General features: G+C 43.6%; 1 protein-coding gene and 1 pseudogene across 1 annotated transcript; both read left to right on the top strand.

Annotated features, from left to right (window-relative positions):
• Window positions 1-419: 419 nt before the first annotated feature.
• On the top strand, window positions 420-8,004 carry LOC115146907 (mitochondrial fission process protein 1-like; annotated as a pseudogene).
• A 2,683-nt stretch (window positions 8,005-10,687) lies between these two features.
• LOC115146909 (dentin sialophosphoprotein-like) lies at window positions 10,688-12,518 on the top strand. Its single transcript, XM_029688917.2, has 3 exons — window positions 10,688-10,794; window positions 10,995-11,693; window positions 12,308-12,518. The coding sequence occupies exons 1-3, from the start codon at window positions 10,731-10,733 to the stop codon at window positions 12,463-12,465; spliced, it is 921 nt and encodes a 306-aa protein (XP_029544777.2). The 5' UTR covers window positions 10,688-10,730; the 3' UTR covers window positions 12,466-12,518.
• Window positions 12,519-27,731: the final 15,213 nt, after the last annotated feature.

Genomic DNA, 27,731 nt, shown 5'->3' on the forward strand with positions numbered 1-27,731 from the left:
AGTGTTTTTGAGCATATCCGACCAAGAAGGTCGCAATTGGTGCCCAGAGTACAACACTATTGATACCATTTTATTTATTTTCCTTTTCACAGCACTAGCATATATAGGCTGTGAACACAATGTGTCATGATGACTAGGGGTGTGTTCTTAAATTAAATCTGGAGTGCCAGAGTGCGCTCTTGGCGTTCGTAAATTCTGGAGCATTGTCAGATTGTCCTTTTGTAAATTCAGAGCGCACACTGGACGCTCAGGCGGAGGAATCAAGCACCACGCTAATTGGCTAGCTACTTCCAGACACAAATGAGAACATCTGTGTCCATTTTAGTCGTCCGAGTAGAGCTGTTTCGGCTCTTTTCATGTTATCCAGAACGTTGGTGACCGTGCTGCTGGCAACGATTTAATGACGCTTTTTTTGGCCGATGTTTACCGACAACGGCCGTATTCAGTCGGTGTTCAGGCTGAGCGTTCGTAAATTCATCAATTCTGCGCCCTGCACACTCAGGTGCTCTGAAATTGGGAGTAGATAGCCAGAGCGAATTTACGAATGTTTGACTGATTCTTGCTCAAAATTAGCTATTTTTAAAAGTTTGCCCCTATCCCATTTAATGTAACTACAGGTACATCACAAGTATAATCTGTTCAAAAGACACAAATGAACAGGTTCTTGAGACATCTCGAGTGACTACTAGAATCAACGACGTCAGCAGTTTGCATCGCCTTTATGTACCATGTGGCTGTCGACCATTAAATCGGGGACCATAAAAGATTTGCTTTTACAAAAAGTCCTTCCTTACTACAGCAGCCTTCTTCCCCTTGTCCAAAGCATCAGCGGAAACATACACGGTGGCAACCGCACGTGGCCCATACAGCGCTCACTGGCGCCAGGGCACGGAAGGCCTCCCCCACCTCATTGGCATAGCCTGTCAGCACAAGATTACATGCCAGGGTAAGATACGAGTGCAATAAGGCTTTAACTGCCTCACTGTTGTGAGAGGCCTCTACATAAATCATAGCCAACAAGTCTGTCTTGTTCGTAAGTTGGTCACGCGCGATATCTCAAGACGGCACTGGTCCGATTTTGACGAAACTTGGGTGCGTCTTGTCATAGCGACCCGGCAAACTTGCACTGACTTCCGCGATTTTGAATTTCGTTTGAGGGAAAACACTTAAACTGCTGATCTTCTGGCACCGAATTACCGATTTGTATGAACTTTCATATGTTATCTGGCAGACCACAGGTCTCTCAGTGCAATATTTTCCAGACTAGTACCTAATACACAGTTGTGTGGTCTGCCACATAAATGCATATAAAGCAGTCAAGGATATTCGTATTGTAACTCAATTTGGTACATGTTGCAAACACTGTCAAGACTCAACATATGCGAGAACATTCATATAAACCACACGGTGGCGCTACAACGGGCACATGTTTATTTCTTGATCTGTTTGACTGCCACGATTTTGACGAAACGTAGGTGAATGATGTCTTGCATAGATATTCGCGGGGACGACATTCTGCATTGTTTGCTGTTGTATTTCAAATCAAATCGTATATGTCAATTGTATTTTGTGCCGAATACAACTGCAGGTGCTTACTTGCAAGTCCTTAACCAATAATGCAGTTCTCCTGTTGCTAGTGTTTTTTAATTTGAATTTAGCTAGGCAAGTCTGTTAAAGTCAAATTCTTATTTACAATGACAGCCTACCAAAAGTCAAAAATAAAATAAAAATATAGGACAAAACACACATCACAACAAGAGACACCACAACACATCCCGGGCTCCCAAGTGGCGCAGCGGTCTAAGGCACTTGGGAGGTGTCACTACAGACTCTGGTTAAATTGCAGGCTGTATTATAAAACGCTGTGATTGGGAGTCCCATAGGGCGGTGCACAATTGGCCCAACGTCGTCGGGTCTGGGGTAGGCCGTCATTGTAATAATAACAATTTGTTCTTAACTGACTTGGCTAATTAAATAAATAAGGAGAGACCTAAGACAACATCATAGCATGGCAGCAACACAACATGGTACAAAATGTGTCTTCTGTCTGTGTTGTCCATTTAGTCTTACTATTTTTATTTTATTTAATTCCAGCCCCATCCTCACATGAGGCCTCTTGCCATCATTGTAAATAAAAAATGTGTACATTATTGGCTTACCTCGTTAAATAACCGTTAAATGAAAAAGGCCTACGGATCTAACGTTAGCCTAATGTTTGCCCACAGGGTGGCAGTACAGGTTCAGCAGCAGCCAACAGCTGCGTTCTAATGACAGACCAAGGGCATTATTAGTCATTCCAATCCTGTTGGAGCAGACGGTGCATATTGCTCCAAAGGTCACTGCCCATTCTAGGGAAAGAGTTGTGTCAGGGGGGTTACTGCTAATAAGCAGAACACTGAACAAAAGTCTATATTAATGTACCCCCCCTTTATATGGCAGAGGTCCAAGAGGGAAATTTGAATTATTATTCTAATACATTATGTTTTACCTCCCCAACTCTCCTCCGGTGAGGGTTGGCTATGATTTGTGTAGAGGCCTCTCACAACAGTGAGGCAGTTAAAGCCTTATTGCACTCGTATCTTACCCTGGCATGTAATCTTGTGCTGACAGGCTATGCCAATGAGGTGGGGGAGGCCTTCCGTGCCCTGGCGCCAGTGAGCGCTGTATGGGCCACACGTGCGGTTGCCACCGTGTATGTTTACGCTGATGCTTTGGACAAGGGGAAGAAGGCTGCTGTGGTAAGGAAGGACTTTTTGTAAAAGCAAAGCTTTATGGTCTCTTGGAGCGGCAGGTAAACTAGCAGTTAAGAGCGTTGGGCCAGTAACCGAAGGGTTGCCGGTTCAAATCCCCAAGCCGGCAAAGTGTCAAAATCTGCCGTTCTGCCCTTGAGCAAGGCAGTTAACCCCCAACGTTGACGTCAATTTAAGGCAGCCCCCTGCACCTCTCTGATTCCGAGGGGTTGGATTAAATGCGGAATACACATTTTGGTTGAATGCATTCGGTTGTGCAATTGTCTATCCCTGTTCTGTAGGAGCATGGTGACAACCCAGGGAAGAGAACCAAGGTAGCTGCAGCGGTGGTGGACACGTTTTGTATGGCAGGCCCTGGCTTCGGTCGCTATCCCATGCTTCACCATCAACCGTGTGTGTGCTGCCTCTCTCTACCTCCTAGGAAGAACCACGCACCTGCCCCTCTCCGTACGCAAGTGGACCACCATGGCCAAAATGGCTACCATTCCCTTCATCATCCACCCTATCGACAGGTCAGTGTGTGTGTTGGTGGGGGGTTAAGTGTGTGTGTACATGTGTGCCAGATATACACTGAGTGTACAAAACATAATGAATCCAGGTGAAATTTACATGGATTGTGTATGTTTGCTATTCAGAGGGTGAATGGGTAAGATAAAAATATTTAAGTGCCTTTGAACGGGGTATGGTAGTAGGTGCCAGGGGGTGGGTATAATTTGTGGAACGTTCCAACAGGAATCTGTTCCAAAAACTTTGTAAATAACAAGGATGTCAACAAACAACGCATACAAAATTGTATAGCGGCAGATACCAGGTAGGGAGTGGACTATTTAATTAGGTTTTTCACTCACCATGTTTATTTAGGGAAATGTCTGTCCTCACTCTGGTGGCCTATGGTCAAACATTAAGAATAAGCTACGTGGTGAGTTGATGCCTATTCGTCAACTAGTTGAATTGATCATGCTACTTTTGTATGTGTTGTTAGTTGGCAACCTTGTACTTTACGCAGTTTTTGGAACAGATTCCTGTTGGAACGTTCCACAAATGATACCCACCCGGTGCCAGGCGCACCGGTTTGTGTCAAGAACTGCAACGCTGCTGTGTTTTTCACACTCAACAGTTTCACGTGTGTATCAAGAATGGTCCACCACCCAAAGGATATCTAGCCAACTTCACATAACTGTGGGAAGCATTGGCGACAACATGGGCCAGCATCTCTGTGGAACGCTTTCGACACCTTGTAAAGTCCATGACCCAACTCAGTATTAGGAAGGTGTTGTTAATGTTTTGTACACTCAGTGTATGTGTCAGAGAGACAGTGAAGGACTGTGTATGTTTGAGAGAGAGAGCGCATGATAAACGTGTGTGAGAAAGAAAGGAGGTAGAGCAAGAGAAACTCTACGAGTGAGAGGGGGGAAGAGTGTGTACTTAGGGACGTTTGCAATTCGATGTTTATGGCACAAGTTTGCCACGGTATTAGTTTGCAGTTAAATGTCTTAGCCTGCCTGTGTGTGTGTGTGCACCACCACACCAGCCCATTGAGATAAAAAATTCCCACATGATCTTAGTTAACAACATGACCTTTTAAAAAAAAATGTATGCATCTATTTAAGTGTCATATTAGGAGTCACACACACCTTTGCTTCTATCATAGATTTTTTAAGGCTTGGTAGCCTACTTTATGTAATGTTAGATGTGTAGCCACCATTCTTATTTATCTCCAATCCATGAGGTGTCATTGAAGAGGTATATTCAGGGTTCAGTTTGTAGGGGGGTGGGAGGGATTCCCCCTCTCTGCTTCTGCCATCCCTTTGGACTTCCCCACCTCTGGTATGCATTACATTTATTTAGAAATTACAGGTCATTGGCTTCCTAAAAATAAAAATAAATGCTGTTTTGTTTTATCACTTGAATGCAATTTGTTCTGTCGGGAAACCTGCAATTTGGGCAGCCCACAGCTTTTCTCAAACAGTTGATTGTGGAGTTGCTGTCACGAACAGCAGACAACATGCGATTGTGGGGAAAACACTGTTTTGAAAGCAAAAGGCCTCTGCTTAAAAGCAGAGAAATTTCAACTCCCTGTATTGGCTCCACTGTTTTACAACCGGAGTATCTTGCATGACTTTGAGATACAGCCCACACAGTAAATGTTGCATTACCCACAGAATATTTTTTGGGGTATTTTGTATATAGTTATTCAATTCAAAATGTATAACTTCCCCAATTTGGCCACTTGGGTACATTTGGGATACTTGTGTGGGACACCTGGGTCACTTTGTGACAAATGTCATGTAGCACACTCATTTTGGAAGTTATCATTCTGAAACTTTGCACAAGTACTGTGTTGCCCTCTTATGTTTTTCACTGATTGTCCCCATCATCCTATCTGAATGTTTGTTTTATTTTGTTCATTTTAAAGATGATACAACAATAAAAAGAAAAAAACGTATGTTTGTTTTCATTGTATTATCTAAACCAGATCTATTGTGTTATATTCTCCTACATTCAATTCACATTTACACAATCTTCAGAGTGTTTTCTTTCAAATGGTACCAAGAATATGCATATCCTTGGTTCTGTGCCTGAGCTACAGGCAGTTAGATTTGGGTATGTCTTCTGGCGGAAATTGAAAAAAGTAGGGGGTTAGCTCGAAGACGTTTTAAAGGCACAGTCAACTTAGTGTATGTACATTTCTGACCCACTGGAATTGTGATACAGTGAATAAGTGAAATCTGTCTGTAAACAATTGTTGGAAAAATGACTTGTGTCATGCACAAAGTAGATGTCCTAACCGACTTGCCAAAACTATAGTTTGTTAACAAGAAATTTGTGGAGTGGTTGAAAAATGAGTTTTAATGACTACAACCTAAATGTATGTAAACTTCCGATTTCAACTGTATATCATAAAGCCTTACTTTGATGGCCTAATTTTACCCTAACAGTTTTAGGAAATTCCTGGGTTACAGGCCACATCAGACCTGCAAGTCACATTATGCTGGTTTGCAAAGTGATGCGTAATTCCTATTGGAGTCCATCCAGAGTTAAGATATCCAACAATTGGAATTTTTATTCACTTGCATTCAGAATGACAGCCAGGGTTAGGAAACTTGGTTAAAATAAGACTACCTAAAACATTTAAACTGGAACAACCATTTCAGTAACGGGTGCAATAAATATATCTAACTGATTGGATTAGTTAGAACAATGTATGTTATTTATCTTTGTGCAGCATCAGACCAATCAATCAATATACCTACAAAATCCCAGATATTAAAAACAATCCTAAAAAATCTAGCTGCAGTAGAGCATGCTGGGAAATATGATAATGATGGGACTGTTTTACACTACAAAGTGTAAAACAATAACTGTGGTTATTAACACCAAAACTGGGCGTTATTTTACACCACTGAGTGTTACTTTCACTTTTATAGAGTGAATTTAACCCCTTAATCAAAACTAGAAATGTTACACTGAAAAATCAACGCTGGCCAATTTGTTGTGTAATCACCCACCTAGTGCGGCCATTCGCAGTGAGTGCATATTTATAACCATATCTATCGGCCTATATGCACTTGGTAATGGCTGTAGGGAGCCAGGACACTTTATTAACAAATGTTCCCCCCTTTATTCTTTCAACATATGGAACTCTGGGTTCACGAGTGGCTTTGTAAATTGTAATGGTCTTCACAGTGTCTGAGGTGAGGTCCCATCCTTGCTATCCTCAAACCCTAAAGCCCTTCTCTGTCTCTATGCTCCACAGGGGAGTGGACTTCCTACTGGACTCCAGCCTGCGTACGGTCAGTCTATAGGAAAGAAGCACGACTAAAAGGACCACATCCATCCTGTAGCCAGCTGTAGCCAGCTTGAACCCTCTGCTGATCACTCTACTAACGTCACTGTGAAGCCAACACAGCAGGGTTACTCAACTCCAGTCCTCCAGAGTCCACAGTTGTCTATGCCCCTCTCTTTCAACCCTATTGTCATCTTTTTATTTTCAACTCCCACGTTAGGGGGACTTAGGACTCCTCGGCCCGTCAATGACATTTTATCAGGGAGAATAGAGATCCAGTAGACAGTGTTGCCCTCCAGGACGAGATGAATACCCCTAGCTGCTACTGGCCTGCAGTGCCCACCTGTTCATGTTCTCAGACCTCCACTTGGCGTGTATCCAGGTAGCTCTTGCTGTTAGCCATATTCAGGAAACATTCGGGTCAGTGTCATCATACCTGGCATTGAGAACCTATTTTCATTACAAGTAAACATTTATCTTAGTTTTTTTGTTTATTACAGAAAGAATGACAATGCACAGTTGTCTGTCACTTTGAATAAAGCTTGACAGAGTATAGTGTGATGCACTTTTCAATGTTCAGTCTTGAGATTAACCTCAGAGCTTTTTTGCCTCTTGCCATTCAATACTGAGTTGAACAGAATATATGTTAAGTTTTTGTTAGCACTAATGATTCAGTTCCTTTGGTGATCTTTTAGGTATAGAAAGTACTGTAATAATTGTGTAACATGGCCTATGCAGAAAGCGTATGAAATGATTATGCATAAAATACATATCATTATTGCCAAGGCTACCCATCAGTATACATTGCTGTGCTGCACTATGCAACAAAACCAAGTCATTTTACACAAAAATGGGAATTGCGATTGGAATGTGTAAGTGAATGTGACATACTGGGAAATGTTGCCAATTGTTCATACACCAGAACTAACATTCAGCAATAATTGTTATTTAAATGTTGTTATAAGTCAATTCCTGTGTTTGTTATATATGGTTTAATTCTTAGTGAATGTGAAAAAGCCAAAGGCACCAAAACTCGACAGCTTTGTGATAGTATGTTTTCTCTTACAGATCATTTGTCCACATAGTCACAAAATCAAATGTCATACTGTATTTCAATGTCTTTTTTTAACGTATTTGTTTTCATGCTGGAAACATAAGGGAATGTTTAACTGTTGTTTCCACAACATTTTCCTCAAAGATTTAACATTTGTAAGAGACACTTATTTTATAACATGTTTTATTTCCAATGTTTTAGCCTTAACATTCAAATATGTTTTCAAGCCAGCTACTGAAAACATTTGACATTTTCTTTACTATTCAAACATATTTTCTTTGACACAATATAGTAATTTATCATTGAAACTGAAAGATATACTGTAATGTGCCACTATCTAGTAATTCCCCTATTTTGAAACTGTTTTTAAATATACTCTAGAAAAACAACATATCCTATATTGTATAAATGAATGAATGAATCATGTTGCCTTATTTCTTTCCTCAAGCATTGGTATGTACAAACAATGTTCTACATATTTTAACAGTTTATAAGCGAGAATAAGAAACTTTGTTTTAATTAATTAATTAATTAATTTCACCTTTATTTAACCAGGTAGGCAAGTTGAGAACAAGTTCTCATTTACAATTGCGACCTGGCCAAGATAAAGCAAAGCAGTTCGACACATACAACGACACAGAGTTACACATGGAGTAAAACAAACATACAGTCAATAATACAGTATAAACAAGTCTATATACAATGTGAGCAAATGAGGTGAGATAAGGGAGGTAAAGGCAAAAAAAGGCCATGGTGGCAAAGTAAATACAATATAGCAAGTAAAACACTGGAATGGTAGATTTGCAATGGAAGAATGTGCAAAGTAGAAATAAAAAGAATGCAAAATTAATTAATTAATTAAATGCAGTAGGGAAAGAGGTAGTTGTTTGGGCTAAATTATAGGTGGGCTATGTACAGGTGCAGTAATCTGTGAGCTGCTCTGACAGTTGGGCCAGCCAACGAGAGCGTACAGGTCGCAATGGTGGGTAGTATATGGGGCTTTGGTGACAAAACGGATTGCACTGTGATAGACTGCATCCAATTTGTTGAGTAGGGTATTGGAGGCTGTTTTGTAAATGACATCGCCAAAGTCGAGGATTGGTAGGATGGTCAGTTTTACAAGGGTATGTTTGGCAGCATGAGTGAAGGATGCTTTGTTGCGAAATAGGAAGCCAATTCTAGATTTAACTTTGGATTGGAGATGTTTGATATGGGTCTGGAAGGAGAGTTTACAGTCTAACCAGACACCTAAGTATTTGTAGTTGTCCACGTATTTGCATTTAGTTTTTTTTTTACTTGTATTTAAGAGCAATTGGAGGCCACGGAAGGAGAGTTGTATGGCATTGAAGCTTGCCTGGAGGGTTGTTAACACAATGTCCAAAGAAGGGCCAGAAGTATACAGAATGGTGTCGTCTGCGTAGAGGTGGATCAGAGAATCACCAGCAGCAAGAGCGACCTCATTGATGTATACAGAGAAGAGAGTCGGTCCAAGAATTGAACCCTGTGGCACCCCCATAGAGACTGCCAGAGGTCCGGACAGCAGACCCTCCGATTTGACACACTGAACTCTATCAGAGAAGTAGTTGGTGAACCAGGCGAGGCAATCATTTGAGAAACCAAGGCTGTCGAGTCTGCCGATGAGGATGTGGTGATTGACAGAGTCGAAAGCCTTGGCCAGATCAATGAATACGGCTGCACAGTAATGTTTCTTATCGATGGCGGTTAAGATATCATTTAGGACCTTGGGCGTGGCTGAGGTGCACGCATGACCAGCTCTGAAACCAGATTGCATAGCAGAGAAGGTATGGTGAGATTCGAAATGGTCGGTAATCTGTTTGTTGACTTGGCTTTCGAAGACCTTAGAAAGGCATGGTAGGATAGATATAGGTCTGTAGCAGTTTGGGTCAAGAGTGTCCCCCCCTTTGAAGAGGGGGATGACTGCAGCTGCTTTCCAATCTTTGGGAATCTCAGACGACACGAAAGAGAGGTTGAACAGGCTAGTAATAGGGCTGGCAACAATTTCGGCAGATCATTTTAGAAAGAAAGGGTCCAGATTGTCTAGCCCGGCTGATTTGTAGGGGTCCAGATTTTGCAGCTCTTTCAGAACATCAGCTGAACGGATTTGGGAGAAGGAGAAATGGGGAAGGCTTGGGCGAGTTGCTGTGGGGGGTGCAGTGCTGTTGACCGAGGTGGGAGTAGTCAGGTGGAAAGCATGGCCAGCCGTAGAAAAATGCTTATCTCAATTATGGTGGATTTATCAGTGGTGACAGTGTTTCCTATCTTCAGTGCAGTGGGCAGCTGGGAGGAGGTGAATGGGCAACCCTTCATACACAGCCAAAACATTATTGCAGAGAGTAATTTAACTTTCAAAAATCCATATCACAGTTTAACATTCTTTTTATGCTGCAGTGTCAGAAAAAATGAGTAACTATGGATGTGTTATGACAACACACTTACTGGCAACAAGTAGCACAGAACTGTCTCAGTAGCATTCCTCTGGGGAATTATGATTGATAACTCTTGCCAAGAGATATTGTTCAGTGTTTGAGGTTAGTCACTAAGGTCTAACATGTTGGACAAATGTCTGCATTCATTTGAAACGACTTTGGGTGCATTTAGAAAAATATGTGTGGTCAATGGAGAATGATAGAGGCCTCTAGTGGCCAAAAGGCCATGCTAGCAGGGGCGTGCCATTGAGGGCTTCCTTGATGTTAATATAGTCAACTGGGTGGGACTTCCAATTTCATTGGCTGATCCCACTTGGTGGCCCTGTTGGAGTCATGTCCAACCTGCTCATCAGGAGGGATCAGCCAGTCTTGAAGAAGAAAATGTACTACTTCAAAATGGAGATATATACATATACAAAGATACAGAGTTCTCTATCTCTGTGGTGCAGTCACCTCTTTCATTCCCTGCAGATTGTACTGCAACAATGCAACACAACATAGATTAACCAATAAAATGCCTAGAGTGCCACTGTCAAAACCAATCAAATCAAAGAGCTCAATGATTTCAACTAGTGTTAATAATTCGTCCTGATTGAGTAAGCGTTCCACAGCTGACAGCACTTGTTTTAATTAACTGCATTAGCTACTCACATAAAAAGTCCAGGTGGCCTGAGTGCAGGAATATAGTCAGAATGATGTTCTTTATCAACAGTGCTCTGTTTTTGATGCTTGTGGCCACAACTGTGGCCCAAACAGGTATGCCAAACAATTTGATAACTGGCTTAATGTTTATTTAAGTCTGGCTCTACCATTTTTAAAGCTTGCATTCATTTTCCTTTTGTTAATCTGGAAACTTATTAAATTGTCTTTTTCCTGCTTCTGTTTTTATAAAAAGCAGTGAAGTTAGGTGTGCCTCTGACCTGTTTCAGCTCTGTTCTTCCCTCCACTACCTCTAGGAGTTCCACAGTTAAGGGACAGTGTAGACCAGTGGACCATCTCTGTGGAGATTCCACAAACTTATGACTTGGATGAGCTGCAGCCCTATGACTCGGATGAGCTGCAGACCTATGACTCGGATGAGCTGCAGACCTATGACTCGGATGAGCTGCAGACCTATGACTCGGATGAGCTGCAGACCTATGACTCGGATGAGCTGCAGACCTATGACTCGGATGAGCTGCAGACCTATGACTCGGATGAGCTGCAGACCTATGACTCGGATGAGCTGCAGACCTATGACTCGGATGAGCTGCAGACCTCTGACTCGGATGAGCTGCAGACCTCTGACTCGGATGAGCTGCAGACCTCTGACTCGGATGAGCTGCAGACCTACGACTCGGATGAGCTGCAGACCTACGACTCGGATGAGCTGCAGACCTATGACTCGGATGAGCTGCAGACCTATGACTCGGATGAGCTGCAGACCTATGACTCGGATGAGCTGCAGACCTATGACTCGGATGAGCTGCAGACCTATGACTCGGATGAGCTGCAGACCTATGACTCGGATGAGCTGCAGACCTCTGACTCGGATGAGCTGCAGACCTACGACTCGGATGAGCTGCAGACCTACGACTCGGATGAGCTGCAGACCTACGACTCGGATGAGCTGCAGACCTACGACTCGGATGAGACTCCTGGTGTAGAGGAACAAGGTGAGCTGATGTCCTCTCACTCATTCAGTAATCACCTTTTTAGTGAGTTTGTGTAGATTGTTTTGATCTGAGGACCAGAAGTACTTTTCTGGTGTGTTCATTCTGTTGTGAAATGCTTCTTAAATGGAAATGAACAGGGAGGGATGTAACTTGTCCATTGTACTTCTTTGCAACTGTTTGGCTTAACGACTACACCCCTGGGTCAATGCTCGGCTATCATAATGTGGTCGGTGTGGCCCCGGATATGTCACAAACATGCATAATTCAAGGGATGGAAGATTGAAATACTAGTTTAAACTGCCTTTTTGTCCTCGAGCTAGCTAAAGTTAGGCTATAACAACCCCTTGGATTCCATAACCGCTACCCCAATGCTAGGTGTTGCATTCATGTAATCCAATTGGCTACTTTCGCCTAGCATGAGGCTGAAAAGGCCAGCTCATCAAAGCTAGCAGTATTTCAATTTGTTATTTCGGGTAATGAGTACAGCGCTCATCCATCCCTGGACTTGAGGTATGTTTACAAGCCATGTTTTGCGCTGCCCACATTATGGCTTAGCATTGTTTGTAAGGTCCAAGTAGGTCATCGACTAAGTTGAAATATATTGTCTTTTCCAGGTCAACTGAAGGTGTGTCCAGTCTGGCTCTTGTTACTGGTGGTCCCTCTAGTGTTGCTGACTGCTATGGGAGCTTTGTCTGTGGGCTACTACATGTGTGTGTGGAGGGGTGGTAGAATAGGCTACTGTCCCAGCAGAGGCCTATTAACAAAATGTTAACAAATTTGCTTTCTGTTCTGATTGGTATGACAATAAATGATTACATAAATGTTTCCTCCTGCCTTTGTAAAGTCCTATACTGATGTGTAAATAGATGACATGAAATGTCCACAAGAGGGCCTCGCAATTCACTGACTTGTCAGTGAACCACTTGCTACTGGGAATTCTATTATGCTACAATTCATCTGGACCTAGGAGATTCCAGGCGGTCAAAGGTGTTCCTTTGGGATGCGTTATGTTCATCTCCCATGTTAGGGTTGGTAGTGTCATTTAGGCTAAACTCATTGAGCTTGTTTTGGTGATGGCCATGGGGTCACATTGTGGTGCTCCTGACTGCTTGCTACACCTTCAGAAACTAGAACTACTGCAATCAATGTTTCTTTCTGCTGTGGCTTCAGGACAACTTTAAGGATGCACTTGCATACCACCAGGGGTCACATTAACATGTGGTGTGCTCTGTGCTAGAATCAATGAGAACATCACTACCCAGGCGCAAATCAGAGGCAATTGGTGCGACGGATGAGCAATGTCTCCCTTTTCCCAGCCCCTGTGAATGCCCATCACATACAGGGAGATTAATTCCTCAGCTGTCTCCTTTGGCCTCAATGCCACCTGATATTGGTCAAGGGCGCCTCATGTGTTTGCTCTAGGGCTGGTCCTCTCTACCCTGAATTAAAACCTTACTAACACTGTGTACATGCACTGCTCTCCAACCTGTCAGTCAGAACATAGTTCTGATTATGCTAATTAAGGGGAATCTAGTCCACTAAAAAATGGGTTAGCGGAAGTTGAAATTAATCTAGACATGAGAACTGGCTGCTGGTTTGTTGGTGTATGATGCTTTCCCATGCAAATGGGACTGCTGTTCTGGTGGCCGGACTGGGACAATTCAGCCCCCCTCGGCAGGCCACCAGCCATGCAAACACCCCATCCCTACACACACCCTGACCCTACCTAGACAGGCAGTAGTACCGACTCATTGGCAGTACAGCATAGCGTCTCAACCATTTCTGTGCCAGAGAGACTGACAAAACATGGTATTTTTTTCTTTCTTTAACCAGCTTGTTTAAAACATACAATTGTGAAACACCACTGGAGATGTACAAAAAGTGCCGTAATTTCTAAACTGTTCACCCGATATGGATGACACCCTCAAATTAAAGCTCAGTCTGCAGTTTACCTTAGTTGTAGCATTTCAAATCCATAGTGCTGGAGTACAGACCCAAAACATTGTCATACTTTTGTAGCTCACTGTTTTACTGAACCTATTCTAGTGCTTGACATTTCGGGTTGACAATTAGTCTAATTGCTATACATTGTTAAAATGGAGCTCTGGAATTTCCAGATTACTTTTTTGGTCAATAGAGATGAATTACATCCATTAAATGTGTCCTAAAAAAACATTGTAGGCTACTACCCTTGACACCTACAGTATAGGCCTTTGCCCTCGCAGTGGCTGGTGTGCATTTTGCACCCTCCCCCACCCCCTCCATATCCAATGCAAGTGAGGGGGCAGCAGGGTAGCCTAGTGGTTAGAGCGTTGGACTAGTAACCGGACGGTTGCAAGTTCAAACCCCCGAGCTGACAAGGTACAAATGTGTCGTTCTGCCCCTGAACAGGCAGTTAACCCACTGTTCCTAGGCTGTCATTGGAAATAAGAATTTGTTCTTACCTGACTTGCCTAGTTAAATATCTGTCACAAATCTTGTCAATATATTACACCTACAGAAAGCTGAGACCATCGATTCATCAAGGACAAAGCTTCTAAAGCTGTTTTTCCCACAATTACATTTTGAAATGTAATATGACCAGAAGTAATTTTGCATGGGGGGAGAGGAGAGTGGCTCGCTCATCACAGCAGCATGCCCCAGCGAAGCAGACACTTCCATTGCATGAGGATAATGCACTTTACTGTTTGACCAAATCATGGTTTTAGCTGTCTAAAACAGGACGTTTTGAGTAAGGTGACAATGTAGAATGTGTCTTTCTACATAGGCATTGTTTCCGTTTGGCTGTGTAACTGACAGAATCAGAGCAGGTCTCTTTGCTGATGCCGTGTTTGACTTTGAATGTGAGTTAGGCTGAGCTGTCAGGCAATCAGAAAACTGGTCTGGCCCATCTTGGTAGGGGGGTTGGCTGTTGCCCATTGATCAGGCTCATTATAGATTAGTATAACAGAGAACTTGCGTAATAATCATAATTTTAAAAAAATGACCACACAAAGTCACATTTTTTTATGTGACAAATATATCTGTGTGTGTGTCAATTTCGAGCTGCCCACCCAACAAGAAACTGATTCAGCCCATCTGGCATTTTCCAGAATTGCCAGATGACCAATCTGACCCTGTGACCCAATGCACTATTTAGACACTATGTTGGTGTTACCTGTATACAAAAGCATAGCACCATTTTCATGGCAAAGCATCAGACACCAACCAACAATCAGTACCTGTTTCTCATTCCCTCTAATCCATTTTCACACCACGGTCTAGATTCCCCTCTTAATGATCATAATCAGAAGTATATTCTGATTGGCAGGTTGGAGCGAGGTGTATCAGTACACAGTGTGATAGTAAGGTTTTAATTCAGGGCTGTGAGAGGACCGCCCCCAGATAGTAAACCCAGATCAAATACACATACTGTACATGTTATGAGGCTGGCTCCCTTGAGCAATATCAGGTGTTATTTAGAGGCCGAAGGAAACAGAGCTGATGAATTGAAGTAATTTCCCCGTACGTGATGGATGGGGGTGTTCACAGGGTCTGGGATAAGGGGAGTATTGTTCATCTGTCACTCCGATAGTCACATCCCTCTTTGATTTGTGCCTGGGTAGTGAAGGCCTGGGTAGTGAAGGCCCCCCCCCCCCCCCCCCCCGCCCCTTTAGCTCCCACCCCATCCCCACACCCCAGTCGTCCCACTCATAACAATGCATGAGAGAGGGAACTGTCAAAAACATGACAAGCCAACACAATTATTCGGTACTTTGGCTATAATTTTATATACTTCATGTTATTTCTTAAGTAGCCTAATATCTAAATGACTAAAACAGAATTTTGTACAAACTTGCGGCACTAAAGTTGCACAGATTATTTTCTTCACTAAAGTTATGAGTACTTAATGCTTATGTTAAAAATAGAATATGGCATGTAGAATGAAAATGACTCTCAATCATGTTGACTGATGACCTGTAGTTACTACAGTTAACTGTCAAAATAATGGAAACACTGCTGTCAATACAAACTATATTGACAGCAGGTGCTTCCACACAGGTGTGGTTCCTGAGTTAATTAAGCAATGAACATCCCTTAGGGTCATGTATAGAAATGCTGGGCAGGCCTTTATTTTGGCCACCATGGCTATGCCCCCATCCACAGGGCACGAGTGGTCACTGAATGGTTTGGTGAGCATGAAAACAACGTAAACCACACAGCGCCTTCAGAAAGTATTCATACCCCCTGACTTATTCCAACAGAAAGTATTCATACCCCCTGACTTATTCCACATGTTGTGTTACAGCCGGAATAAATCAAAAATCAAAAATCAAAACCCACCCACCCACACAAAATTCCCCCATAAAGAAAAAGGGAAAACATGTTTTTAGAAATGTTTGCAAATAAAGAAATACCTAATTTACGTAAGTATTCACACCCCTGAGGGAACACTTTGTAGAGAAGCACCTTTGGTGGCAATTACAGATGTGATTCTTTTTGGGATAAGTCTCTAAGAGCTTTGCACACCCGGATTGTACAATATTTGGCCATCTTTAAAAACGGTCATGTTGATCGTTAATCATTGCTAGACAGCCATTTTCAAGTCTTGCCATAGATTCTCAAGCCGATTTAAGTCAACACTGTAACTAGGCTACTCAGGAGCATTCAATCTTGTCTGGTATAACTCCAATGTAGATTTGGCCTTGGGTTTTAGGTTATTGTCCTGCTGGAAGGAGAGTCTGTTGAGAGTCTGAGATTCTGTTGGAAAGCAGACTAAACCAGGTTTTCTTATAGGATTTTGCCTGTGCTGACAGATGTATCCTGTTTTTTTTTCTTTCAGAAAAACAAGTCTTTGCCAGTGACAAGCATACCCATAACATAATGCAGCACCACCATGCTTGATAATATGAGAGTGGTACTCATGATGTGTTGGATTTCCCCAAAACATAATGCTTTTTATACAAGACAAAAAGTTCATTTCTTTGCAACATTCTTTGCAGTATTACGTTAGTGCCTTGTTGCAAACAGGATGCATGGTTTGGAATATTTTGGTTTTGTACAAGCTTCCTTCTTTTCACTCTGTCATTTAGGTTATTATTGTGGAGTAACTACAAAGTTGTTGGTCCATCCTCAGTTTTCTCCTATCACAGCCATTAAACTCTGGAACTGTTTTAAAATCACCATTGGCCTCATTGTGAAATCCCTGAACAGATTCCTTCCTCTCCGGCAACGGAGTTGGGGAGGACGCATGTATCTTGTAGTGACTGGGTGTATTGATACACCATCTAAAATGTAAATAATAACTTCACCATGCTCAAAGGGATATTCAGCATCTGTTTTTTTTCTTTCTTTTACACATCTACCAATCGGTTACTTCTTTGTGAGGCATTGAAACCCTCCCAGGTCTTTGTGGTTGAATCTGTGCTTGACATTTCAAATCAATTCAAATTGTATTAGTCACGTTGCGCCGAATACAACAGTGAAATGCTTACTTACGAGCCCCTAACCAACAATGCAGTTAAAAAATATATATGAATAAGAAATAAAAGTAACAAGTAATTAATTAGCAGCAGTAAAATAGCAATAGCAAGACTATATACAGGGGGGTACCGGTACAGAGTCAATGTGTGGGGGCACAGTTTAGTCAAGGTAATTGAGGTAATATGTACATGTAGGTAGAGTTATTAAAGTGACTATTCATAGATGACAACAACAGAGTAGCAGCAGCAGTGTAAAAGAGGTGGAGGGGGGGACAATGCAAATAGTCTGGGAAGCCATTTGATTAGATGTTCAGGAGTCTTATGGTTTGGGGGTAGAAGCTCTTTGGAAGCCTCTTGGACCAAGACATGGCGCTCCGGTACCGCTTGCCGTGTGGTAGCAGAGAGAACAGTCTATGACTAGGGTTGCTGGAGTCTTTGACAATTTTTAGGCCCTTCCTCTGACACTGCCTGGTATAGAGGTCCTGGATGGCAGGAAGCTTGGCCTCAGGGATGTACTGGGCCGTACGCATTACCCTCTGTAGTGCCTTGCGGTCAGAGGCCGAGCTTTTGCCGTACCAGGCAGTGATGCAACCAGTCAGGATGCTCTCTATGATGTAGCTGTAGAACCTTTTGAGGATCTGAGGACCCATGCCAAATCTTTTCAGTCTCCTGAGAGGGAATAGGTTTTGTCATGCCCTCTTCACAACTGTGGTCCACAATAATCTCCTTTGTATTGATCACGTTGAGGGAGAGGTTGTTGTCCTGGCACCACAAGGCCAGGTCTCTGACCTCCTCCCGAGAGGCTGTCTCGTCATTGTCGGTGATCAAGCTATGCATAAATGAGAACCACAGAGAGTAGCAACACTGTTGTGTCATTGGCAAACTTGATGGTGTTGGAGTCGTGCCTGGCCGTGCAGTCATGAGTGAACAGGGAGTACAGGAAGGGACTGAGAACGCACCCCTGGGGGGCCCCTGTGTTGAGGATCAGCGTGGCAGATGTGTTGTTACCTACTCTTATCACCTGGTGGTGGCCCGTCAGGTAGTCCAGGATCCAGTTGCAAAGGGAGGTGTTTAGTCCCAGGGTCCTTAGCTTATTGATGAGCTTTGAGGGCACTAAGGTGTTGAACGCTGAGCTGAAGTCAATGAATAGCATTCTCACATAAGTGTTCCTTTTGTCCAGCTGGGAAAGGGCAGTGTGCACTGTGGATCTGTTAGGGTGGTATGCAAATTGGAGTAGGTCTAGGGTTTCTGGGATAATGGTGTTGAGCCATGACCAGCCTTTCAAAGCACTTCATGGCTACAGATGTGAGTGCTACGGGTCGTTAGTCATTTAGGCAGGTTACCTTAGTGTTCTTTTTTACTACCTTACAGATAGTTATATGTGTGGGGTACAAAGACGGGGTAGTTATTAAAAAATAATATTAAACACTATTATTGAACACTGAATGAGTCCATTCAACTTACTATGTGATTTGCTAAGCTCATTTGTACTCCTAAACTTATTTAAGCAACCACAAGAAAGGGGTTGATTACTTATTGATATTTCAGGTTTACATATTTTTATCATTTTCGAGAATGTTCTACAAACAAAATTCCACTTTGACATTATGGGACATTGTGTGTAGATCAGTGACACAAAATCTAAATGTAATCCATTTAAAATGCAGGCTGTAACACAACAAAATGTGGAAAAGGGAAAGGGGTGTGAATACTTTCTGAAGGCTCTGTAGGCCATGGCCATCTTAGTTACCATATCTCAACCTAACTGAACACTTATTATGGGAGATTCTGGAATGGCGTCTGAGACGGTGTTTTCCACTGTCAACAAAACATCAAATTATGGAATTTCTTGTGGAAGAATGGTGTGGCATCCCTTCAGTAGAGTTCCAGACGTCTGGTAGAATCTATGCCAAGGTGTATTGAAGATGTTCTGGCTTGTGGCCCAATTCCCTATTAAGACACTTTATGTTGGTATTTATTTTATTTTGGCAGTTACTTGAATGTTTTCTTTGTACATTAATTACCCAAAGTGTAATTCTGTTGTTCGTAGGGAAAATGAAGGTCCCTCCTGCTCCCATGAGTAGACCAGGAATCAACAACCGTACCTAAAACGACCGAAGAATATACACAGAGCAGAGATGCTGGCATTTCATATTTACATTACATTTACATTTACATTTAAGTCATTTAGCAGACGCTCTTATCCAGAGCGACTTACAAATTGGTGCATTCACCTTATGACATCCAGTGGAGCAGCCACTTTACAATAGTGCATCTAAATCTTTTAAGGGGGGTGAGAAGGATTACTTTATCCTATCCTAGGTATTCCTTAAAGAGGTGGGGTTTCAGGTGTCTCCGGAAGGTGGTGATTGACTCCGCTGTCCTGGCGTCGTGAGGGAGTTTGTTCCACCATTGGGGGGCCAGAGCAGCGAACAGTTTTGACTGGGCTGAGCGGGAACTGTACTTCCTCAGTGGTAGGGAGGCGAGCAGGCCAGAGGTGGATGAACGCAGTGCCCTTGTTTGGGTGTAGGGCCTGATCAGAGCCTGGAGGTACTGAGGTGCTGTTCCCCTCACAGCTCCATAGGCAAGCACCATGGTCTTGTAGCGGATGCGAGCTTCAACTGGAAGCCAGTGGAGAGAGCGGAGGAGCGGCGTGACGTGAGAGAACTTGGGAAGGTTGAACACCAGACGGGCTGCGGCGTTCTGGATGAGTTGTAGGGGTTTAATGGCACAGGCAGGGAGCCCAGCCAACAGCGAGTTGCAGTAATCCAGACGGGAGATGACAAGTGCCTGGATTAGGACCTGCGCCGCTTCCTGTGTGAGGCAGGGTCGTACTCTGCGGATGTTGTAGAGCATGAACCTACAGGAACGGGCCACCGCCTTGATGTTAGTTGAGAACGACAGGGTGTTGTCCAGGATCACGCCAAGGTTCTTAGCGCTCTGGGAGGAGGACACAGTGGAGTTGTCAACCGTGATGGCGAGATCATGGAACGGGCAGTCCTTCCCCGGGAGGAAGAGCAGCTCCCTTGCCGAGGTTCAGCTTGAGGTGGTGATCCGTCATCCACACTGATATGTCTGCCAGACATGCAGAGATGCGATTCGCCACCTGGTCATCAGAAGGGGGAAAGGAGAAGATTAATTGTGTGTCGTCTGCATAGCAATGATAGGAGAGACCATGTGAGGTTATGACAGAGCCAAGTGACTTGGTGTATAGCGAGAATAGGAGAGGGCCTAGAACAGAGCCCTGGGGGACACCAGTGGTGAGAGCACGTGGTGAGGAGACGGATTCTCGCCACGCCACCTGGTAGGAGCGACCTGTCAGGTAGGACGCAATCCAAGCGTGGGCCGCGCCGGAGATGCCCAACTCGGAGAGGGTGGAGAGGAGGATCTGATGGTTCACAGTATCGAAGGCAGCCGATAGGTCTAGAAGGATGAGAGCAGAGGAGAGAGAGTTAGCTTTAGCAGTGCGGAGCGCCTCCGTGATACAGAGAAGAGCAGTCTCAGTTGAATGACTAGTCTTGAAACCTGACTGATTTGGATCAAGAAGGTCATTCTGAGAGAGATAGCGGGAGATCTGGCCAAGGACGGCACGTTCAAGGGTTTTGGAGAGAAAAGAAAGAAGGGATACTGGTCTGTAGTTGTTGACATCGGAGGGATCGAGTGTAGGTTTTTTCAGAAGGGGTGCAACTCTCGCTCTCTTGAAGACGGAAGGGACGTAGCCAGCGGTCAGGGATGAGTTGATGAGCGAGGTGAGGTAAGGGAGAAGGTCTCCGGAAATGGTCTGGAGAAGAGAGGAGGGGATAGGGTCAAGCGGGCAGGTTGTTGGGCGGCCGGCCGTCACAAGACGCGAGATTTCATCTGGAGAGAGAGGGGAGAAAGAGGTCAGAGCACAGGGTAGGGCAGTGTGAGCAGAACCAGCGGTGTCGTTTGACTTAGCAAACGAGGATCGGATGTCGTCGACCTTCTTTTCAAAATGGTTGACGAAGTCATCTGCAGAGAGGGGAGGAGGGGGAGGGGAGGGGGATTCAGGAGGGAGGAGAAGGTGGCAAAGAGCTTCCTAGGGTTAGAGGCAGATGCTTGGAATTTAGAGTGGTAGAAAGTGGCTTTAGCAGCAGCGACAGAAGAGGAAAATGTAGAGAGGAGGGAGTGAAAGGATGCCAGGTCCGCAGGGAGGCGAGTTTTCCTCCATTTCCGCTCGGCTGCCCGTAGCCCTGTTCTGTGAGCAAGCAATGAGTCGTCGAGCCACGGAGCGGGAGGGGAGGACCGAGCCGGCCTGGAGGATAGGGGACATAGAGAGTCAGGATGCAGAAAGGGAGGAGAGGAGGGTTGAGGAGGCAGAATCAGGAGATAGGTTGGAGAAGGTTTGAGCAGAGGGAAGAGATGATAGGATGGAAGAGGAGAGAGTAGCGGGGGAGAGAGAGCGAAGGTTGGGACGGCGCGATACCATCCGAGTAGGGGCAGTGTGGGAAGTGTTGGATGAGAGCGAGAGGGAAAAGGATACAAGGTAGTGGTCGGAGACTTGGAGGGGAGTTGCAATGAGGTTAGTGGAAGAACAGCATCTAGTAAAGATGAGGTCGAGCGTATTGCCTGCCTTGTGAGTAGGGGGGAAGGTGAGAGGGAGAGGTCAAAAGAGGAGAGGAGTGGAAAGAAGGAGGCAGAGAGGAATGAGTCAAAGGTAGACGTGGGGAGGTTAAAGTCGCCCAGAACTGTGAGAGGTGAGCCGTCCTCAGGAAAGGAGCTTATCAAGGCATCAAGCTCATTGATGAACTCTCCGAGGGAACCCGGAGGGTGATAAATGATAAGGATGTTAAGCTTGAAAGGGCTGGTAACTGTGACAGCATGGAATTCAAAGGAGGCGATAGACAGATGGGTAAGGGGAGAAAGAGAGAATGACCACTTGGGAGAGATGAGGATCCTGGTTCCACCACCCCGCTGACCAGAAGCTCTCGGGGTGTGCGAGAACACGTGGGCGGACGAAGAGAGAGCAGTAGGAGTAGCAGTGTTATCTGTGGTGATCCATGTTTCCGTCAGTGCCAAAAAGTCGAGGGACTGGAGGGAGACATAGGCTGAGATGAACTCTGCCTTGTTGGCCGCAGATCGGCAGTTCCAGAGGCTACCGGAGACCTGGAACTCCACGTGGGTCGTGCGCGCTGGGACCACCAGATTAGGGTGGCCGCGGCCACGCGGTGTGGAGCGTTTGTATGGTCTGTGCAGAGATGAGAGAACAGGGATAGACAGACACATAGTTGACAGGCTACAGAAGAGGCTACGCTAATGCAAAGGAGATTGGAATGACAAGTGGACTACACGTCTCGAATGTTCAGAAAGTTGAGCTTACGTAGCAAGAATCTTATTGACTAAAATGATTAAAAATGATACAGTACTGCTGAAGTAGGCTAGCTGGCAGTGGCTGCGTTGTTGACATTGTAGGCTAGCTGTCAGTGGCTGCGTTGTTGATTCGGGGGCTAGCTGGCTAGCTAGCAGTGTTGATTACGTTACGTTGCGTTAAAAGAACAACAATAGCTGGCTAGGTAACCTAGAAAATCGCTCTAGACTACACAATTATCTTTGATACAGAGACGGCTATGTAGCTAGCTATGTAGCTAGCTACGATCAAACAAATCAAACCGTTGTACTGTAATGAAATGAAATGAAAATGTGATACTACCTGTGGAGCGAGGCGGAATGCGACCGGGTTGTTGAGTTCTAATCGGTAGACGTTGGCTAGCTGTTGGCTAGCTAGCAGTGTCTCCTACGTTAAGGACGACAAATAGCTGGCTGCGTTGTTGATTCAGGGGCTAGCTGGCTAGCTAGCTAGCAGTGTTGATTACGTTACGTTGCGTTAAAAGAACGACAATAGCTGGCTAGGTAACCTAGAAAATCGCTCTAGACTACACAATTATCTACACAATTATCTTTGATACAGAGACGGCTATGTAGCTAGCTATGTAGACGGTGGGCGTTAGCTAGCTGGCTAGCTGCTGGGCAGATACGTTAGGACGACGAAATACGATAATTACGCAATTATCTTTGATACAAAGACGGCTATGTAGCTAGCTAAGAAGAAATTGCTAAGATTAGACAAATCAAACCGTTGTACTATAATGAAATGTAATGAAATGTAATGAAAAGTTATACTACCTGCAGACCGAAGTGCAGACCGAAGTGCGGATGCGACTGCTCGCTCCAACCCGGATCTACGTTCATTACAGAATGTTACAAGTACCACATAGACCTACCCTGACACAAGATACTAAATAATTCTATGGAGTGGAGTAGGTTAGAAAACATTTTGGTCACGGTAGATTTATAAATGGTTAAGCTCATTGACGGGTCACATTAAGGGCAATAATTCAAGTGTTTTATCCACACTGGTGGATTTATTGAGGTCAGCTAAAGTCTACATTTGGTTAGCAGTGGCAGTGTATGTGTAGATTGATTTTCATGAATGATTCTACCTCAGACCAAACAAAAAGAAACCGAGCATATCAATTAAACCATAAAATAAATAGGGGAAGGAAATTTGAAAAATGATGCCAGAAATCTAAATTAATACACTTTCAGTTACATCTTTGAAATGGTGACCGAACAAGAATCATCAACTGGATAAGGCTGCTTTGAGGGTACATTGCTTATTCAAGCGGACAAAAAAATGTATAATTATATATACAGTGTATTCGGAAAGTATTCAGACCCCTTGACTTTTTCCACATGTTGTTAGGTTACAGTCTTATTCGAAAATGTATTAAATACTTTTCCCCCTCATCAATCTATACAGAAATGTTTGCAAATTTATTCAAAAATAAAACACTGAAATATCCCTTTGGCAGTGATTACAGCCTCGAGTCTGCTTGGGTATGACGCTACAAGCTTGGCACACCTGTATTTGAAGAATTTCTCCCATTCTTCTCTGCAGATCTTCTCAAGCTCTGTCGGTTGGATGGGGAGTGTCGCTGCACATCTATGTTCAGGTCTCTCCAGAGATGTTGGAATGGGTTCTAGTCCTGGCTCTGGCTGTACATTCAAAGACTTGTCCTGAAGCCACTCCTACTTTGTCTTGGCTGTGTGCTTAGGGTCGTTGTCCAGTTGGAAGGAGAAGGATCAGGTTTTCATCCAGGATCTCTCTGTACTTTGCTCCGTTCATCTTTCACTTGATCTTGATTAGTCTTTCAGTCCCTGCCGCTGAAAAACATCCCCACAGCATGATGCTGCCACCACCATGCTTCACCGGAGGGATGGTGCCACGTTTCCTCCAGACGTGACGCTTGGCATTCAGGTCAAAGAGATCAATATTGGTTCCATCAGACCTGAGAATCTGGTTTCTCATGGTCTGAGAGTCTTTAGGTGCCTTTTGGCAAACTCCAAGTGGGCTGTCATGTGCCTTTTACTGAGAAGTGGCTTCCGTCTGGCCATTCTACCGTAAAAGCCTGATTGGTGGAGTGCTGCAGAGATGGTTGTGCTTCTCGAAGGTTCTCCCATCTCCACAGAGGAACTCTGGAGTTCTGTCAGAGTGACCATTGGGTTCCTGGTCACCTCCCTGACCAAGGCTCTTCTTCCCCGATTAACCAGTTTGTCCGGGCGGCCAGTTCTAGGAAGAGTCTTGGTGGTTCCAAACTTCTTCCATTTAAGAATGATGGAGGCCACTGTGTTCTTGGGGACCATTAAAGCTACAGAAATGTTTTCTTCCCTTCCCCAGATCTGTGCCTCGACACAATCCTCTCTCGGAGCTCTACGAACACTTCCTTTGACCTCATGGCTTGGTTTTTGCTCTGACATGCAATGTCAACTGTGGGACCTTATATAGACAGGTGTGTGCCTTTAAAAATCATGTCCAATCATTGAATTTACCACAGGTAGACTTCAATCAAGTTGTAGAAACCTCTCAAGGATGATCAATGGAAACAGGATGTACCTGAGCACTATTTCGAGTCTCATAGCAAAGGGTCTGAATACTTATGTAAATAAGGTATTTCTGTTTTATAAATTTTCAAACCTGTTTTTGCTTTGTCATCAATCCGCATTGTGTGTGGATTGATGAGGAAAAACATTAATTTAATCAATTTTAGAATACGGCTGTAATGTAATAAAATGTTGAAAAATTCAATGGGTCTGAATACTTTCCGAATGCACGGTATATGTACATGTATATCAAAATTGCTGTCATTGTGAGCATACAGTCATTTGTTGCAATTGGAAATGACTGGACATGTACACATACAGTACATCAACAACAATGGTCTTGAACAGAATGTCCAATACCGTACATTTAATTTGAAAATATGTTTGTATCAATAACCAAGAATATAACCAATAACTGCTTTGTAGAGAATCTAAAAATAGACAAAGTGCTAGGAGTAATACTTCAAACACAGGTGGATCAATATGTGTTAGCTTAATAAATGCCCTCAGAGGTTAGAGTTAAAACAACACAAAGGGTCAAATGTCAATCTGGCTTGGGCTGATAGGGTTAACCATATTGCCTCCATCACAGAACCATTTCGCCTTCATTCCAAGGTGGGAAAAGTGTAACAGATTGATATTGAGTTTTGTGATACTATAGTGATAGTTGATTTTATGCTGTAAAGTATGATGTGCCTGGAATGCTCTGTAGGTCTCAGTGTTGCTCTCTTTTTTTAAATGTGTCTGGAGAAGTTAAAAAGTGAGCTGGCCATAAGCGTTACATTATGTATGAGGAACTCCTGCTGGATTTAGTTCAGGTGACATCATAAGGGGCAGCGAAGTGGAAATGCTGCCCGTTCACTTAAGGCCCACGATCTGTGGTAATCTCTCTACATAAAAGCAGCACAACCATGGTTATCATTGTACCTACTCTTTGAGATGGGGATTCAGCCGTTTTCATGTTGCACTATGTCTGATGTGGTTATACAGTACGACTACAAACAGTGGTGTAGTAGAGGTTAAATGCAGGTAAACGCAGTTTGCCCACTTTTTTTGCTTGACAGGTAACCCATCTTTTGCCGAAAAATCCATTGAAGAAAAATGCATTGTTAGTTTTTTCACCGATACCAGCGACCAAAGTTAACCCACCATTTTTTTTGTTACCACTACATCACTGACTACAAAACATACATTGGTTATCCCATCTCATCTCTGTTAAATAGGAGAATTATCATTATAGATACAGCGTTGCCAAAATACCCTACCAGTCAAAAGTTTGGACACAGCTACTCATTCAAGGGGTTTTCTTCATTTTTTTTTACTATGTTCTGCATTTGTAAAAAAAGAAAAGAAATGAACTAGGCAAGTCAGTTAAGAATCAATTCTTATTTACAATGACGACTTACCCTGGCCAAACCCTAACTCAGACGGCACTGGGCCAATTGTGCGCTGAATAGGGACTCCCAATCACATCTGGCTGTGATATAGCCTGGAATTGAACCAGGGTCTGTAGTGATGCCTCTAGTACTGAGATGCAATGCCTTAGACCGCTGTGCCACTCGGGAGCCCCCAACATTGTAGAATAATAGTGAAGACATCAAAACTATGAAATAACACATATGGAATCATGTAGTGACCCAGTAGCCACCATTTGCCTTGATGACAGCTTTACACACTCTTGGCATTCTCTAAACCAGCATCATGAGGCAGTCGCCTGGAATGCATTTCAATTAACAGGTGTGCCTTGTTAAAAGTTCATTTGTTGAATTTATTTCCTCCTTAATGTGTTTGAGCCAATCAGTTGTGTTGTGAGAAGGTAGGGGTGGTATACAGAAGATAGCCCTATTTGGTAAAAGACCAAGTCCATATTATGGCAAGAACAGCTAAAATAAGCAAAGAGAAATTACTGTCCATCATTACTTTAAGACATGAAGGTCAGTCAATCTGGAAAATTTCAAGAACTTTGAAAGTTTCTTCAAGTGCAGTTGAAAAAATCATCAGGCACTATGATGAAACTGGCTCTCATGAAGACCGCCACAGGAAAGCAAGACCCAGAGTTACCTCTGCTGCAGAGGATAAGTTCATTAGAGTTAATTGCACCTCAGATTACAGCCCCAATAAATTAATCACAGAGTTCAAGTAACAGACACATCTCAACAACAACTGTTCAGAGGAGACTGTGTGAATTAGGCCTTCATGGTCGAATTGCTGCAAAGAAACCACTATTAAAAAAGACACCAATAATAAGAAGAGACTTGAGAAACATGAGTAGTGGACATTAGACCAGTAGAAATCTGTCCTTTGGTCTGATGAGTCCAAATTTTAGATTTTTGGTTCCAACTGCTGTGTCTTTCAGAGACGCAGAGTAGGTGAACGGATGAACTCCGCATGTGTGGTTCCCACCATGAAGCATGGAAGAATAGGTGTGATGGTGTGGGAGTGCTTGGCTGGAGACACTGTCAGTGATTTATTTAGAATTCAAGGTACACTTAACCAGCATGGCTACCATAGCATTCTGCAGAGATACGCCATCCCATCTGGTTTGCACTTAGTGGGACTATCATTTGTTTTTCAACAGGACAATGACCCAAAACACACCTCTAGGCTGTGTAAGGGCTATTTGACCAAGAATGGAGAGTGATGGAGTGCAGCATCAGATGACCTGGCCTCCACAATC

This window comes from Oncorhynchus nerka, linkage group LG19, assembly GCF_034236695.1.
Source record: "Oncorhynchus nerka isolate Pitt River linkage group LG19, Oner_Uvic_2.0, whole genome shotgun sequence".
NCBI lineage: Eukaryota > Metazoa > Chordata > Actinopteri > Salmoniformes > Salmonidae > Oncorhynchus > Oncorhynchus nerka.

Bases quoted from the DNA above. Each gene is read 5' to 3' on its own strand.
- LOC115146909 (XM_029688917.2), top strand. From the start codon at position 10,731: ATGATGTTCTTTATCAACAGTGCTCTGTTTTTGATGCTTGTGGCCACA. The intron at 10,795-10,994 runs GTATGCCAAACA...CACTACCTCTAG, and splicing joins CACAACTGTGGCCCAAACAG to GAGTTCCACAGTTAAGGGAC. The intron at 11,694-12,307 runs GTGAGCTGATGT...TGTCTTTTCCAG, and splicing joins TCCTGGTGTAGAGGAACAAG to GTCAACTGAAGGTGTGTCCA.